General features: G+C 44.2%; 1 protein-coding gene across 4 annotated transcripts in view; it reads right to left on the reverse strand.

The window, feature by feature from the left end:
* Window positions 1-17,764, reverse strand: part of CTDSPL (CTD small phosphatase like) — a 114,259-nt gene that overhangs the window by 26,855 nt on the left and 69,640 nt on the right. For all 4 annotated transcript variants that reach the window (XR_008530969.1, XM_054595472.1, XM_054595471.1 and 1 more), the window contains exon 2: window positions 5,358-5,512. Coding sequence is in view for 3 of the 4 variants with exons in the window: in XM_054595472.1 (XP_054451447.1) it covers window positions 5,358-5,512 (155 nt within the window). In the remaining variant the exon portion in view is untranslated. The remainder of the gene's footprint in view (window positions 1-5,357; window positions 5,513-17,764) is intronic.

Below are 17,764 nucleotides of genomic sequence, written 5' to 3' on the forward strand. Positions count from 1 at the left end.
TGCGATTCTTCTCTTTTTTTATCCTCTACAGGTCTAGGGCACAAACTATGCTCCCTTAACTAACGGCGATTTTCTACAGCAGTGATTTTTAAATGGGGGGAGGAGGTTATGAGTAAAGCATGCTGAGGGGTCAGAGCGGGATCTGGGGCTATGCTACCATTCACAGTGCAATTTCCTCATACTAATCTCCCTGACATGCTTTCCTCTACCAGCGGAGAGTAAGGTTCAATATCTGTTATGGTAATTCATCTTTCATTATTTTTTCCCTGCCAAATTTCTCAGCTATCATTAGACATTTTTCTTCTACATCAATGCGAAGTCTCCCTATCCAGAAACACAGTACATTTCTTCATAAGTAACAGGTACCATACTGAAAATTTTTAGTGCTTCTAATTGTTGGTAGTATTTTGGGTTTTCTATGTAAATAGCCATATCATCTGCAAATAAAACTAATTTTGCATCTTTTCCATATTTGTACAATTGTTTTATTTTCTTATCTTATTACATCAGCCAGAAACTGCCAATGATTTTCCTATGTTGTTTACTGTTTATTTTTAGAAATCAGCTTTTTATCATGTTTAAATACTTTTCTTCTACTTGTTTGGCTGTACTGTTGATTGGTATATAAAGGTTTATAACTATTCCATACTTCACATATTAGACCTTTTATCATTATAAAATGTCCCTTTTTCTCTGTTCAATGCTTTTGGTCTTAAATTCTGTTTTGTCTAATATTAACATTACCACTTCTGCTTTTTATTTGATCTGCTCTATACATTTTGCCCATATTTTTATTTTCCACCTTAAAAAAGTCACTGTATGTTAGGTATGGAGTCAAAAACTATTAGCCACCTACTCTAACAGCCATTAGGAGAGTTCACGAAATAAACTTCTTTCTGAAATAATTTTCAGAAAGAAAATTCCAGTTTTCTTTCTGGGCACAAGATAGGATTACATTTTTATGCCCCTTGAATTGCCTCGGCCAATAGAATGAAAGTTGAAATGAGGCATGTTACGTCTTTTTAAAAAAAATAATGGTGTAACAAACACTGATTCTATGTTGTTACATAGTTAGTTCATTGACTTATGGTCACATGAGTAGTAACTGGCACGGTCAGGACACAGGTTGAGCCCCGTATTCCTAGCCACCACGTCATTCTGTCTTAGCTCAGTGCTTGACCCACAGGAAAGAGGCATGCTACTTCTGGGTGAAAACTTCAAGAGCCAGTGTGACTCCCGCGCTCCCTTTTTCCTGCTGTGACAATTGTGGAAGGAGACATGGGGCCTTCCTTAGTCTAAGTACATTAACAAATGAGGATAAGAGTTTTACAATCCAGTAATGATGGTTATTAGTCACATGAGGCTACGGAGCATGTAAAATGTGTCTAGTCCAAATTAAGATGTGCTATAAATGTAAAACACACCATATTTTGGAGAATTATAAGATAAAAAGAGTATAAATTTTATCTCACTTATAATTTTTCTACTGATTACATGTTGAAATAATACTTTGGACACATTGTTAAACAACATATATTATCAAAATTAATTTATCCTAAAAATATATAAAAACAGGGCTACTAGAAAAATTTAAATTATATATGGCTCATATTATATTTCTATTGAACTGTGCCAGAGAGCAGAAGGTCCAGCCCACCAATGATAAACATGCAGCATGAATGAAAAATAAATTTTTTATTATTCAAGCCTCTGGGGTTTGGGGGGATGTTACTGGTGCAGGGTAACTGAGTCCACACTGATTAGTTAAGTACATCTACTGAGTAGTCATTCCTATTTTATCTTTTGTGAAAAGAGCTCCAATTTTGTTTTCTAATTCTCTTTGCTGGTCTAAATTCTTCCCCTTTGGGGCCTCCCTTCCTGCTGCGGGGCAGCCATGTGACCAGGCTCTGGCCAATCAGACGTCAGCAGAAGTCTCCCAGGGTTTTCTGTAAAAGCCATTACTTTCCATAAAAGGCATGGACAGGGCCAGAGAACTCCTCCCTCTGTTTTTCCCTTCAATGTGGCTATGATGGCTGAAGCTTGTGACTTTGAGAAAATAGACAACAAGCATGAGGATAAAGGCAAACATGCCAAGGATGGTGGAGCAGAAAGATGAAAAGACAAAGGAACAGAAAGAGTGTGGGTGCCCAACGGCATCATCAGGCACCTGAACTAACCCCAGCAATGACCAATCTTAGGCTTTTTATCTGACAAAAATAGCCCCCTATTTGTTTAAGCTATTACTGGTATTTGTCAGTTTTCTTCTACTTGCTGCCAAAATCATTCCTATCTGATATAGGTATATTCTTGGAAACATACACAGTTGAATTTTCCAAGCCACATAGTCTTGCTCTTTCATTAGGAGAATTTGGTTTATTAAACTTGGTTTTATGTTTAAAGTTTATAACAAACTTTATTATGTAATTTGTTCTTTTTTCCCTTTCGGTAATTTTTATGGCTTGTTCATATTTCTATTTATTTCCCCTTGCACTCTCTGTGAACTTTGAGGATCTATTTTCTAATTGTGTTACTTGTTATATATAGTTGTACTACCAATAGTTATATTTATTCCTATACTTCCTATAATTATATTGTAACTGAATATCAATCTCACCCAGATTTCCTTTGCCCCCTTCTCTGAGTCACTGTATATCTGAAAATGTACATTTTTTTCCCTTGATCACATGTAGAATTTTTTTGTTTGTAATTCTTTTCTCTCAGTAGCCTATAAACATTTTTCATAGTCTTCTGGCTTTCAGTGTTGCTGACAAGAAGTCTAGTATAATTCTTTTTTTTTTTTTTTAAATAATAGCTTGTGCCGGTAGCTTGTAAGATTTTCTCTTTATACCTAAATTTCAGAATGTAATCAACATATATCTAGGCCTGTGTTCCCTCGTCTGCTTCTACTAATCCCGATGTAGATTTGGTACCCTTTCAATCTGCAAATTAAAGTTTTTTCAGCTCAATAAAAATTTCTTCTATTACTTCTTCTCTTTCTGGTACTCCTATAAATTGCATGTTAGGTCTCCTAGACGTCCCCTAACCCTCACCCAATTAACCACCTCTGTGCTTCTGGTCTGAATTGTCAGACATTTCTTCCAGTTGCTCTTCCAGAACATTAATTGACTTCTCCGCAGTGACCATTTTCATTCTCCTTTTTCTCAGTTTGTTCAGTGAATTTTTATATTTAGACATCATGGGAAATTTTTTAAGTTCTAAAAGTTACTTTTGTATGTAAAGTTCAGTCCCTGAAATATCGTTCCCTGAGTTGTCTGTTAAAGATCTCTTCTATCTCTTCCATTAGTTTTACCTCAGTAGGAGTCTCATATGCTTAATTTTTCATCTTGGGCTGAATGAGTGAGCACTGCAAGGCCCAGCGAGGCCCAGTGAGGAGTGATGTTTTCACGGTCCAGTGGAGCCCACACTGAAAAACCACAGAGAGATGAAGAGAGACCCTGTGCTCTGGGGCTCGTCTAGGGCACAAGAACAGAGAGCAATTCAGCTCCCAGTACACCCCCTCGAAGGACTGCACACATCAAGTGGGCCCACGGGTTCCTGCTGGCTGGCTGACCTCGCAGGACTATTTGCGTTATGCCTTTGTTCTAGGACCCCAAATGAGGCAAGCAGTTTCCTCTGCTGGGGGTCCCCTGCTTCTCACTGAGTGCTGGAGAGAATGAACCTGTGCCTGCTCTTTCCCCTGGAGGTGTCAGGGACGTTGGAGGCCTTAATGCACTTCCGGGCTTTATTGCCGGCCCACACAGGTTCATTCAAACAGGGAATTTAAGTGGTCAGGGCCATGGGCTCAGGCTGTCATCTTCCCAGAATCTTCTCCTTCCTCGCACTCACATGGAGTGTCAAAATAATGTATTTTCTAATCACAAAAGTAATTTAAGCTTATTCTGTGAAAATTGGAAAAAGAAAAAAGAAAAAGGAGAAAGAAAGAAAGAAAACACAGAGGAGAGGAGAATAAGGAAGATCATATATATGATCCCATCAGTTGGAAATAACTTCTTCATATTCTGGCATACATCATTCTGTTTTTTTTTTTTTTTTTTTAAGATCTTATTTATTTATTTTTAGAGAGAGGGGAAGGGAGGTAAAAGAAGGGAGAGAAACATCAATGTGAGGTTGTCTCTCCCATGCACCCCCTACTGAGGACCTGGCCTGCAACCCAGGCATGTGCCCTGACTGGGAATTGAACCAGTGACCCGTTGGTTCACAGGCCGACACTCAGTCCACTAAGCCACACCAGCCAGGGCTAGGTCTTTTATTGTCTACTGTTCATCATTAGGTTACTTACAATTTTGCAATATCATAATATAATCTGGATAATAGCTTATTGTTAAATCTTTACACATCCACAATTATGTCAATAAGGTGGAACTGCTTACGGGAACAAATAGGCATATCTTTTAAGGTTTTAAGATCAGATCCCAGATTTCTCTCCAGAAAGGTGTAACCAATTAGCATTCCTACCAATAACCAATTTATATCCTCTACCCTCCCTCTCATTACCTTCAAATGTTATCTTTGATAATTTAGTAATGAAAAAGGATCACACTGAGTTGCATTTCTTTGATTACTGACTGTATGGAACAATTTTTTATGTTTATTGGCCAATTGTACTCCTTATTTTATGAAATGCCTGTTCGTGACCTTTGCTCATGTTGTTTGAAACATAAAGGTTTATAACTTTTGTGTCCTCAACCTTGACTATCTTCATAATGAATAATCTACTTTGCCTCTTTCAGTGATTTTTACCTGAACTTCTATTTTGACTGAATTAATATTGTAACCTGTTTTCTTTTTGCTTATACTTGTGGGATGTCTTTTTGCTCATCCTTTTACTTATAACTGTTCTGAGTTACTTTGTTTCAAATACATCTATAAATAGCATGTGGGTAGAATTTGTTCTTTTTCATCTATTGTGAAAATTGGCTTAAAATTTTTATTTGATACCTATAAAAATATATAACAAATGTTTGCTTATTAAACAAGGTAGTTAAATCCACTTATATTTATTATTGGCTCTTTTCCATGTCTCTGTTTCGCCTTTTGTCTTTCAATTTCTTTGTCTGCTAATGGTTCTTTAACTCTCTATTCATACATTCAACTTGCCAAGAACGTTATAAAAATGTGACTCTTACCATTCTCATCAAATATGATCTGTGGTTGCTACATGGGAATGACTGATATTCTTTAACAAGAAAGATGACTTTACTGGTAATTTCAAATCTTTTAAGTAAATGGCTGCACACATACCGTCATAGGCTCTTATTAAGGACATTTGTCCAGAATGTGACAGATGTGCAGCTGCTGCAGCTTTGCTGAGTGCACAGTTCCCCACCAGGACTGACCTTCTGCAGCCCGCCGTTCTCCTCCACCAGTGGCGGAAGCGCACTGGGGCTGCTGGCTGGCGGGGCCTCCACATTATAGTCGCGGAAGCAGCAGAAGAAGGAGCTGAGGATGCTGCGGCTTCTCTGCTTCTTTAAGCTGACGTTGCACTGGGACGCTGGAAAGAGAAACACAGCACGCTGTGGCCAACTGCAGCACATACTCATAGTTGTCACGCAATGTGAAAATGTCAACGTGCAGTTGCCACCCCTCAGCGCCGTCCCGACTCTGACACCAGGACAAGAAGAGGGGGGCCCCCAGGAAGTTACTCTAAAGGATTGTTATTCAACATGTGAATCCTAGAAGGCCAGCTGGTCGATGGAGTCCGGTCCTGCTGGCTGGACAGAACTCCTCTGACCTCAGCCCAGTGGGGGCGGCCTGCTCGCGGAGCGGCCCATTGCAGGGTCAGGCACCATCCGCATTCCTGAGCCCAGCAGGGAAAGTCTCTGGCCCTGCACTAAGCACTGCTCCAAAACAAAGATCCTCCAAGGCACAAATCACACTTGACACTCTATGAGAAGCATTTCTCTAGTAAGGGTACCAAGAGCTACTTTGAAACTAGGTTCTTAGATACTCCCTGCTCACCATGGAAATGACTAATTTCATGGGTTAAGAAGTAAGATGTGGAAGGGCACAAAGGAGCTCCCTTCCTCACCGCTGACATTTGTCAAGAAATTGACAGGAGCCCGGACATTTTTAGGAGCTCAGGGCTGAAAGCCGCCATCGCACTTAAAGCACAGACAGCAGGAAACGCAGGGCGGAGAACGTGTGCTCTGGCCGGAGCAGGGCTGGCCAGGGCAAAGCCTACCTTCACGGGACCCGGGCAGTGCTGTGCTGTGGACTCATTCCCTGGCCTGGCCTGGACTAGAGCTCCAGAGGGGGCGATGCAGCCTTTCTGTTACCCAGGGTGCAAGACAAGCTGCCACAAGTCAGAAATAGAAGGTAAAAACTAGTATAGATGAAAAACACCTGAGGGGAGGAAACTGACAACTCGGAGAGGCAGGAGCATTTCGCCCGGGAATGCAGCCAGGGCTGCCCCACCACATACCATGTCTGGGTGGGTCAGCAGCGTTCTGAGAGGAGGCCACAGGCAAAGGGACCGTGCTTAGGGTTAATGAGAAAATCGCCAATGTTAGGAACTGATTTAAGTCCACATGATAATTGCTGGAGTTTCTCGCTCCCAAAAAGCAATTCTGGCATGATTTCTATTTTTGAACACTTGAGTGATTTGCACAGCACCTTCCCTCTCAAGAGATCGCAGAACCTTTGCTGAAAGTCTTAGGGTAGGTACTCATCTGCTGACAGCAAAGCAAATGCATTCAGGTGGAAATTCTGAAAAAGGATGGAAAAGCTGTTTTGCCAGCAACTCCACAGGCACGGATGGTTTCTAGCCTGCGTTTGGGCAAATGGCCCAGGAAGTGTGAAGTTAAGATCCTTATTCACTAAAGATAAGCCTTAGAACCACACATCCTTGGAAAAGCTGGCTGTTTTATTCCTCGTGAATCTGTGGGTGCAGGCTCCAGGGCACCAGTTTAGGCCCCACATGCCAAGCCAGACATCAGGCCACCAGGGCCACCAGACACAGAGGCCATCCCAACAGCCCAGTGGGAAGCGATCGTGACCACTGTTTACCGAGGACCAGCCCTCCACATTCCAGTCTTAACAACCCCCAGCTCGTGTGATCCTTACAGCAACCCAAGGAGATAGGTGTTACTGCTTCCACATCACTGCTGAGAAAATACAACTGCTAACTGCGTGTGCCAGGATGCAAACCCAAGTGGGCCCGTTGCCACGGTGGGCGCTTTCTCCATGTGCCATGCTGAGGACAGCCTTGAAACGATTTAGGTCAGCTTGAGAAGGAGAGGAGGGGACGGGCCCAGAAGAGAGAGAACTACTGCAATATACTCCTATTTAATATAAACGATTGGTTGAACTGTTTTGTTGTTACACTGGGTGTTTCAGTTTTTTGTGCCACACTCAAATAATTTAGTCAGAGGAGGGACAGAAACCTCTCTCTTCCCTGGTCGATAGCACCTTTCTCTGCAAAACAGGCTATTTGTTCATGTCTCAGAGACACTGAGCAGCTAATACTCAGGTTGGGCGGTAAATGGCTCTGCAAAAAGCGCCTTCCCAGATTCTGTTTTTATTCTTGGATCACATAAACCTACCTATAACTAACTAACTAATATGCTAAAAAAATCCTAAACCCGGAGCCAACGAGCTACTTATAATTTCTACCATATGATTGATTACTTACTGTGTAGAGGCCATAAATAGACTCTGAGAGTCACTAAATGAGCCTGAGTCACTTGGGAGCCCATCAGCCCCTGACGGGGAAATGGCATCTCACTCAGGCTCTCCCTGCTCTGAATGAGGAGGCGACGCAGCCCAAGCATCCCACGTCCTCGGCTCTGGGAGGGTCCAGGCCTCACCCCACCCTCAGTACTCATTTGTTCCTAGAAGGGCTCAAGTTAGGGGCTGTCTGAATCTACCGGCCCTGCTGCCTCCCACCCCAGCTGCTGCCTCTCCTCTGGCTGCTGTCTGGTAAAAGGGTTTTGGCTGATAACCGAAATTAAAAGTCCACAGTTTAATGGACAAATGTTAATGTTACAACATTAGATCAGAAAAGCTAGATAAATAATTGTATATCTGCTTTGATTAGAACTGTGCAAAACAAAAGAGATTATAAGAAAAGATGGGCAAAAATATGTCAAAAGTGTTAATAATAATAATTGTCAGGTTATGGGTGCTCACATTTCTTTCTTCTATATTTTCCAGCTGTTTTATGGTAATCATATATCACTCTAACAATGGGAGACTAAATAATCTTGTTAGGCTCTCTTTCAGCAACTTGGTGATGCTCAGGAGAAACCATAGCCTCCTTCTAGCTCTAATGTTTAGACTTACTCCTATGCTCCTCCACTCCATGCCCACGAAGCAAAATCCAGGCAAGGCGGCGCGGCTGCCGGAAGTAAACGGTGCCCCTATCATGGCTCATTGCCCCACCCGGACCGCGGTCATCTCCAGCCCACCGACCTTAAGCCCACGTGAAAAGAAGGCACCAACTAAGCGTCTTTCTTTTTCTTTTTAGGTTTTGTTTATTTATTTTCAGGAACACAGGAAGGGAGGGAGAAAGAGAGGTATAAGAAACATCCATGTGCAAGAGAAACATCCATCAGTTGCCTCTCGCATACCTTCAGCTGGGGACCTGGCCCAGAACCCAGGCATGTGCCCCAACAGGGAATCGAACCCGCGACCTTTCAGTTTGCAGGCTGGCGCTCAATCCGCTGAGCCGGTCCAGCCAGGGTGTAAGTGTCTTTCCGCAGCAGAATGCTCCCCCTGGCCTTCTCATCTGGCAGCCCCACCGGACCCCTCACCTTCCCTGTACAAACAAAGGCCGTCCCGCTGCTGCTTTGTTCTTAATCAGCCCTGGGTCTCTCACCACCTTTCCTCACTCCCTTTGAATGTTCCTACTGATAACATACATGTGAGAGAGGACTCCTGGCGGCTCAGGCATCCAGGAACTAGGTATCAGGACTGTACCAGCAGGATATTAAAGAGAGTTTAACGCATACACCTCCCTGTTACATTGGTTTTAAGACTACTTTGGAGATTAAGTAAAGGAAGGAGTAGCAACTTTGAACATTTGTCTACAGTATTACATGAGAGATCTTCATTCTGTAATCAGACGTAGGAAGAAAAAGTCATCGGAAATCAATCCAAAGTTTTCTGCTGCTTTTCCCCATTACCTACCCACTCCCATCCACAGCCCCTCATGCCCGATTCTCTCCCTGGCACGCTCCTCGCCACACCGACAGCCATCCCACTCCCTCTCCTCCTGGCCTCACATCCCCACTTCTCAGAACATTCCTGTTCTCCAGGGGCTGGTTCAAAGCTCCCCTCTCGGAGGAAGCTTACCCCAGCAGAAGCGATTTGTTCTTCAGCCACTGCGTCCCCACGTGAATGTGTGTATGCCTGACATATGTCCTCAGCTCATTCCTCGCTATTAAATTCCAGGCCACCAATCCCCTAGTCAAAAAATCTACCCTTCTCCCTTTCATTACGTTGTTGGTTGGTTGTTTTTCTTAAAGATTTTATTTATTTACTTTTAGAGAGCAGGGAAGGGGAGGAGAGGGAGGGAGGGAGAAAGAGAGGGAGAGAAACAGCAATGTGTGAGATACATTGCTTGGTTGCCTCTTGCATGCCCCAAACCAGCGACCTGCCCCACAATCCAGGCATGTACCTTGACCAGGAATCGAACCGGCGACCTTTCAGTTTGCAGGATGACACTGAATCCACTGAGCCACACCAGCCAGGGCAAGCTGATGGTTTTGATATACTTAACAGCTCTTAAATCTGTCCTCAACAACTCCCTGTCCCAGCTGAGGCCCTCCTCACTTTGTCCCTGAACAACTATCGTAGCCATTGGATTTGTTTTCTTGCTGATTTTGTATCCTATAACTGATTATCGACATGACCCACACAGGGAAAGCCCAACAAGTGAGTAGACTGTTTGTTCATTATGAGTGTGGGCTCTGAACTCAGCTTGCAATAGCACAGGACCTAGGTTAAGTTACATGGCTTTTTTGTGCTTTGGTTTCCTTATCTATAAAGTGGGGATAATAAAGATACTTATCTGTAGGCTTGTTGTAAGAATAAAATGAGTTTTTATAAAGCACTTAGAACAGTGTCTAGCACTGGGTAAGCACTTCATAAATGTTAGCTCTTGTTATTATCATTAGCCTCTTAAAAGCTTTTGCTTTTTAAAGGAGTCGGGGTTCTGAAGGTAAATCCTGAATCAAAGGCTCTATTCTGTGGGTACACATTTTTTACCTGGCATCTCACAAGTAGGAGGTCAAACTTACTATAACAGACCTTGGTTACATAAACCATAATTTAGAAAGCAAAAGCAGAAAAAAAAATCTGAAGTAATGCTACTAAATTGCTCTAAAAACTAGATGCAGGGAAGGGTTAAGGGTCCAAATGAGCTCTGCTGGGGGCTGCTCCCTGCATTCTCCTCACTCAGCTTGCTTTGGGCTGCAGCTGACTCCCCTCTGCTGAGCACTGCGCCTGCCCAGTCTGCATCTGACCCAGGGCCTCCTTGCCCCAAGCCGTGCATCAAACACGAGTGTCCTCCCATGTGAAGTGGAACCACACGGGGACTGTGAAGGAGGCTAACAGACCCAGAATGGGTCCCTCCTGCAGGCTCCCCCGCAGGGCCATTACACGCTGCCATCTCCTCAAGGCTCCGGCAGTGCAGGCCTGGCGGAAGGACCGCCTCTTTTCCTCTCCCTTAGCCCAGCTCATGAAGACAAGCCCATGCCTGGTCCCAGCATCTGCCCGTGTCTTCACACAGTTGGCTGGGCCACGGGCATGAACATCCCATAGGCTGAGCAAGGCAGATGACTAGCAGGAGCAGATGGGGTGATTCTAAGACTTAACTTTCTCCATTTCTCTGAGCAGGTCTGGGCGGGAGAAACCCTGGGAAGCGTTGTGAGGAGTTGGAGGTGTTCGGCGTGGGCCTCGCCCGGGCCCCCTGTGACCTCTGACCACCTCAGGGAGCGTGTGACACTGAGGCCAAACAGGTATTTCCCTGGACACATCCTGGGAGCAGACGCTTCTGGTGTCACTGCAGCCCAGCACGTAAAGACCCTGCTTCCCACTCATACACATGCCCTCTCTTTATCCTCCTGAGGCCGGGGACCTCCCGTCCTCGAGCGCAGCAAAGGGGGCACCTAGAGAAGGCCTGTGACCGGGCGGCTCAGAGTGGAGGCACAGGTAGCTGCCTTCCGGAGTCCTCAGTCCTAAAGGCAGGTGGGAAGCCTCCCAAATACCTCCTTGGCCTCTCGGGGAACAGGGCTGGCCCACTAGCAAGAACCAGGGTCTTCAAAGCACCGGCTAGCGATGGGAAGCGGAGCAGACAGTTGACATTTTTGGCCTGCCAGAATCCATCACTCATCTTTCTGGTAAAAGTACCTCATTTCCCTCTGGGGAACCACTCCCAGCCCACCAGCCTCCAGTCCATTACCAAGGCCTGGAGAACCAGAGCCACGTGATTGGCTGAGGGATGTGCCCATGACCCAGCCTGGGCCAAGGAGAGTCTGCCCCAGGACTGACGCTACAGCTGTTAGAAGAGATGTTCTGTTTTTGTGGGTTTTCTAAGCTGGGAGGATGTAAGCCTGGAGCCCCTGGTGGCCATCTTGGCCACCAAATGAGAAGCTCCTACTTGAGCATGAAGGCAAAATTGAGAAAAAGGCAACTGAAACACAGGGAAGATCAGATCTCTGACAATATCCTCTGCGGGCTTGGTTTCATTCAAACCAGACCCTCCTGGAATTTTCAGTGATGTAAAAGAACAGTCCCCTTCTTCTCTTAAGCCACTATGAATCGGGGTTATGTTGTTTGCGATGGGAAGGTTCATCCCTAAAAATGTAAGCCCCTGGCCAGCCATCGTAGAAACTGATGCAGCACTCAGGCCCCGCCTCTGCTTCACGTGGCTCGTGCCTCCTGGGAGACACACCTGAATGAGCAATTCTGACCCAGGATGAGGTTTGTTATGACCGGGCAGCACTGGACACTGATGGAGCCCAAAGAAGGGCACATAGGCCAGATCTGGGGGTGCGGCAGGCGGGTAGGAGTGACTTTTTAGAAGAAATGTCTTCTAAGCTGGGCTGAGTGTTTTGTAAAATTGTTGGCAGGTGCAGGGAAGTGGGGGAAACAGAAAGGGGTAAAGGGCCTGATGTGAGAGAGAACATGAAATATTTGAGGAACCATAAAGAAGTGCCAAGGGCTGGGAGGTGGGGGTGCATGCTGAGTTTGGGTTTGATTCTATGAAAACAGGGTGTGACATGGTCGACGGTATGGATGTCACGGTTTCACTTCTGCACCTGGAAGTGCTGACTTTAAATTTCCAGTGGTGACTAATGCAGGCTCTAAATCAGCATCAAAGACTGTCAGGACATTTGCAAATTAGACATGGGGACCATTTTGTATAAAGAACCTAAAGTGGAATTTCTTATTTAAAAATTGACTTTAAATACAAGTGCCATGGAACGAAAATGAGCTTTGGAATTACATTTGGGTTCATGTCCCAGCCCTGCCATTTGCTAGCTGGTGTGACTTCATCTGACGAAGCCACACTAGCAACACGCATGTCATAATACCGACCCCACAAGGTTCCTTGTGTGGATGTAGCAAAAACACGTATGTTTATATAAAAGAGAAAACCTACCAGCAGCTTAAAGCATAGTAACAAAAAATTATGACTGGTTTAGATGCAGTACAGTGAGAACATTCAGAAGTTAGCACGTATCCAGACAACATCCTCGCAAAAACTGCCTGGTTTGATGAGCAAACATCTAGGCAAACCCATTTTGTTTTTTGTTATGTGAATTCTAAACATAGAACTTACAGGAGCTCTTTAAAATTTTACCATGTAGCCAGTGAAGGTTTCTTTGAATAATAATAATAATAATAGAAACCAAACAAATAAAAAGCAGCTCCACATGTAAAGCTTAAAGCAAACTGTACGTACGACTCAGGCCTTTTGTAGGAAATTGTAGGAGATACAGGTAGAAAGAAAGTGTTGTAATTAAAAAGACCAAATGTCCAGGGGAAGCCCACCAAGGCTGGTGGTGAGGTCTGGTCCTTCGGTGGGGCAAGAGGACTGGTCTACGGAGCTATCAAACCATGTTTATGCCAACAAAGAAGGCACAACTGAGTTCACGACTGGCTGGTGCACACAGGCTGAGAGGGTGCATTTCTACTCATCCTCTTCACTTCCTGACCTCATTCCCTTCTATATCCAGAAATTGAAATGTTGACCTCAAACAGCCAGTGTTTCTTTAGTGAGTGTCATAGGTGTCCAAGTCTGTCATCACTATCCTTTTACAATGCTTGCGGTCTGACCTGGTTTGGATTTCAGATGTGGGGAGCTTCAGGTCCCCAAGCTCTGGTGTCTACACCAACTCGGAGCCTCGCAGACTCACGTTTGTGAGCACCCCACCCATCTGTCCTTATCTCTGATCTGACTCGGCATTCCCAGCACCTCACAAGCATCTCTCCATTAAAGGAGTAGTTCAGGATAAAGATCAGAGTAGCTGGGCACATAGGGGGAAACGTTTGCTACCCACTATGAATCCATACTCAACCATTCAAGTTTCTTCCTAAGTGAAGAAGCTGCATCTTGGCAGCTACGAAAAACAAAGAAGGTTTGCCTTTAATTTCCATGGTGTCAAGCCAGCCTATGTGCGGGCACAGGGACCAGTCTGTCCAATACCCAGTGTCACAGAATTTCTAGGAGAAAAGTGACTTGTCACACGAGGTCTACTGCCAATATGTCAAAAGCACCGAAACCTGCTCTCCAACCAGGTTCTTTCTTGTCACAAGAGTAGAATTAAGAAAGGCGTTCCATAGCAGATTTATATCATCCAAGTATTTACAGCGGAACATTAAAAATAAAAATATGCCCTGTTCTAAGGCTCCATGTGGACACTGATGCTGTTAAGGCTGTAACACTGCATAAGGGAGTTTCCCAAGGTAGGGATATTTCTTCAAGCACGGGGATGTCAGAGAACTTTACAACCCTGAAGAGACCATACAGTTCAATTCACAATTACGTTACTATGGAATAAGCTAAATACCTTTTTTACAGGAGGAGGAGGAGGAGTTCCCTCCCGAGGGCCAGGCTTTAAATGAATGCACCATTTCTTCTCTTCTGGAGTTGGGCTGCAATCTCTGGAATGCATCCCAGGGCGGTGGTTTGCAATGGGTGTCTAACAGGAAATTCTGGGCAGTCTGTGCATACATTACATTCCTTTCCCACCCCGAAAGAGTGGTCAACAACCACAACTTTCCTCTGTTTGAAATATAAGGGGGGTGTTGAGGGTGGGGAGAGGCCAGGGCACAGATTGCACACAGTTCAAAAGCAGACGTAGCTGCTAAGAAACCAAACATCCTTTTCTTTTAGAAAAAGGGTTTAGGCACCAAGGGTCACTTTGTGAGATGTCCGCTCAGTCCCTATTCTATTTCTAAGTGATACACTTCCCCAGGGAATTCCACCCAGTGCTGGATGAAAGAAACACACCCCCGAAAGCCCGTTTTCCCACTGCAGCCCGGAACTGGCCGAGGCCCCCGGCGGTGAGAATCAAGGGGAGGAGCAGGGCTGCTGTGCGGGAGAAATTCTACCTCATCCCTCCACCGTGGTAGGATGTGGTTCCTCTGTTCACTGCTGGCTCCCAACAGCGCACATTTCAGCTGAGAGCCTTGTTTGTGCGAGGTGCCTGACATAAATCATCTCTGGCCTCCACAGTGCGCAGTGCCAGCAGGACCACCTTTCTGATGGGGAGACGGAGACTCGGAGCATATACGACTGTGTAGTGAGGGTGCTGGGCTCCGAAGCCAGCGCAGCCTCACTGCAAGGCTCCCAGCCATCCCACAACCCTCTGCGCAGCACGCTCTGGGTTGGGCGTTTATTTCTAGGGACAAATTCTGAATATGAAGCTTGGCGCCACCGGCCTTCATTCCAAATTTTACACTTTTGAAAACTTCGAATGAACCAATGATATTGGCGGCAGCCCTGTTTCATGAGGCCTGACAGAGTGGTTGTCCCACGGTGCCCTGAATGTAACCAGGCCACCAAAGTCTCTGTGACTCAGCCTCCCAGCACAGCCCCTCTTCTGGGAATGCCTTTCCTCATGTTAGCACTTCCCCAGACCTTTGCACCCAAGGTCACACAGCCCCTAAGTAGCAGGGCTGCATATAAACCAGGTCCGTGCAAGCCTAGACTCTGAGCTTTTAACTGTCACTATACAGAGTCTGTTTTTCACATCAAGAGCCAAAGTAAGTTAATGGAACAAAGGATTTAAACAGATAATGTGCTTCAGAGGAAGTAAAGGTTAAAATTTAACAGCAATCCAATAAATAAATGTTTAAACAATGAGGCCAGTGTTGTACCTATTACATGAACAGAAATGATAAAAATAAAAGCAAATAGCCAGTGGTTTTGATGGCACAGGCCCATTCATTCACACTCATTGTTCCGCTAACTCTGCAAACTGGAACAATGCATTTGAAAAGCAGACGAATGACGTATCAAAGTCCCAACAATCTGAATGTCTAGGAGAGTAGACATGGTTAATTAAATCAGTGCATAGCAACTGGAGAGAATACTGTGCAGCCATAAGTAATGACCATTATGAAACCACATGCAGAAAGGTTTGTGGCCGTTGTCAGGTGAAGCATCTCAGACACTGTGCATGTCCTGTGTCTGTCACTCTGTAATGCACTTCTGGACAACCTCTGGATGGTGGGCTCCAGGGACACAGGCCTGGGCCCAGCTTATTTACATCCGCATCCGTAAGACCTGGAAATGTGCCTGTGCTAATAAATGTTTATTGGATAAATGAATGTCTGAAAAGAAACACAAAACAGTGAAAATGACTGATATTTTGAAAAGAAACAGCTCCTGTGATTCTTCTACTGAGAGCACAGCTCAGGCAGCACCGCTTTCCTGGGAAGGTCTCTTGCCCACAGCAAGCTTCCACTCTCTAAGCAGTTCTAACCTCTTCCATCCACATATGGACAGCCTCCCTCGGCAGAACCCAAATTGCTGCCTCCTGCCATCTTTGGTGAAGATGGCAACCCCTACTTCCTATAAAATAATTAGTGCAAGCTTTCAGAAAGAGAGGTTATGGAAAATTCACTAATATGTTAAGCATGGCAATCTCTGGGTCACAAGACTAGGTTGATCATATTTTTCTTTGTCCTTTTCTATCATTTCTCAATATAATGAAAAAAGTTGAGTAAATATTAAAAATGTTTCTACTTAATAAAATATATGGCAACATTTTCATGTATCATCAGATCTTTCTACAATGTAATTTTTTAAAATTCAAAAAGTAATTTTATTATATTTAAATTATATTTTGTTGATTATGACATTATAGTTTTCCTGACTTTTCTCCCTTTGCCCCCTCCACCCAGCACTTCCCACCCCTCAGGCAATATCCCCACCATTGTTCATGTCCATGGCTCATGCATATAAGTTTTTTGGCTCCTCCATTTCCTATACTGTACTTTACATCCTCATGGCTATTCTGTAACTACCTATTTGTACTTCTTAATCCCTCATCTCTTCACCCATTCCCCCACACCCCTCTCCCATCTAACAACAATCAAAATGCTCTCTGTATCCATGATTCTGTCTTTGTTCTTGTTTGCTTGTTTGTCTTTTAGAATTGCTGATAGATATGCATTTATTGCCATTTTATTGTTCATAGTTTTGAGCTTCTCCTTTTTCCTAAATAAGGCCCTATAACATTTCATATCATAATGGTTTGGTGATGATGAACATCTTGAGATTTTTCTTGTCTGGGAAGCTCTTTATCTGCCCTTCTGTTCTAAGTGATAACTTTGCTGGGTAGAGCAATTTGCCTGTAGGTCCCTACTAATCATGATTTTGAATACTTCTTGCCAATCCCTTCTAGCCTGCAACGTTTCTTTTGAGAAATCATACGACAGTCTTATGGGAACTCCCCTGTCGGTAACTAACTGCTTTTCTCTTGCTGCTTTTAAGATTTTCCCTTTATCTTTAAACTTTGCCCTTGTAATTATGATGTGTCTTAGAGTGGGCCTCTTTGCATCCATCTCGTTTAGGACTCTCTGTGCTTCCTGGACTTGCATGTCTACTTCCTTCACCAAATTAGGGAAGTTTTCTTTTATTATTTTTTCAACTAGATTTCCAATTTCTTGCTCGTTCTCTTCTCCTTTGGGCACCCCTATGATGTGAATGTTGGACCTCTTGAAGTTGTCCCAGAGGCTTATACTATGCTCATTTTTTTAGACTCTTTTTCTTCTTGTTGTTCTGATTGGTTGTTTTTTGCTTCCCTATGTTCCAAATCATTGATTTGATTCTTGGCTTCATCCACTCTACTGTTGTTTCCCTGTAAATTGTTCTTTATTTCAATTAGTGTATCCTTCATCTCTGACTGGATCTTTTTTTTATGCTTTTAAGGTCCTCACTGAGTTCCTTGAGCATCCTCATAACCAGTCTTTTGAACTCTGCCTCTGGACACTGCTTATCTCCACTTCATTTAGCTATTTTTCTGGAGTTTTGATCTGTTCTTTCATTTGGGCCGTGTTTATTTGTTTCCTTGTTTTGGCAGCCTCCCTGTGTTTGTTTCTATGTATTAGGTAGAGCAGCTTTGACTGTGTCTTGGTAGTATGGCCTAACGTAGTAGGTGTCCTGTAGGATCCAGTGGCACAACCTCCCATATAACTCACGCTGGGTACATGAGATGAGCCCTTTGTGTGGGCTGGGTACACCCTCCTCTTGTAGTTGAGCCTTGGTTGCTGTTGACAGATCAATGGG

Source organism: Pteronotus mesoamericanus, unplaced genomic scaffold, assembly GCF_021234165.1.
Source record: "Pteronotus mesoamericanus isolate MK-2021 breed Mesoamerican mustached bat unplaced genomic scaffold, CSHL_Meso_final scaffold_54, whole genome shotgun sequence".
Classification (NCBI taxonomy): Eukaryota; Metazoa; Chordata; class Mammalia; order Chiroptera; family Mormoopidae; genus Pteronotus; species Pteronotus mesoamericanus.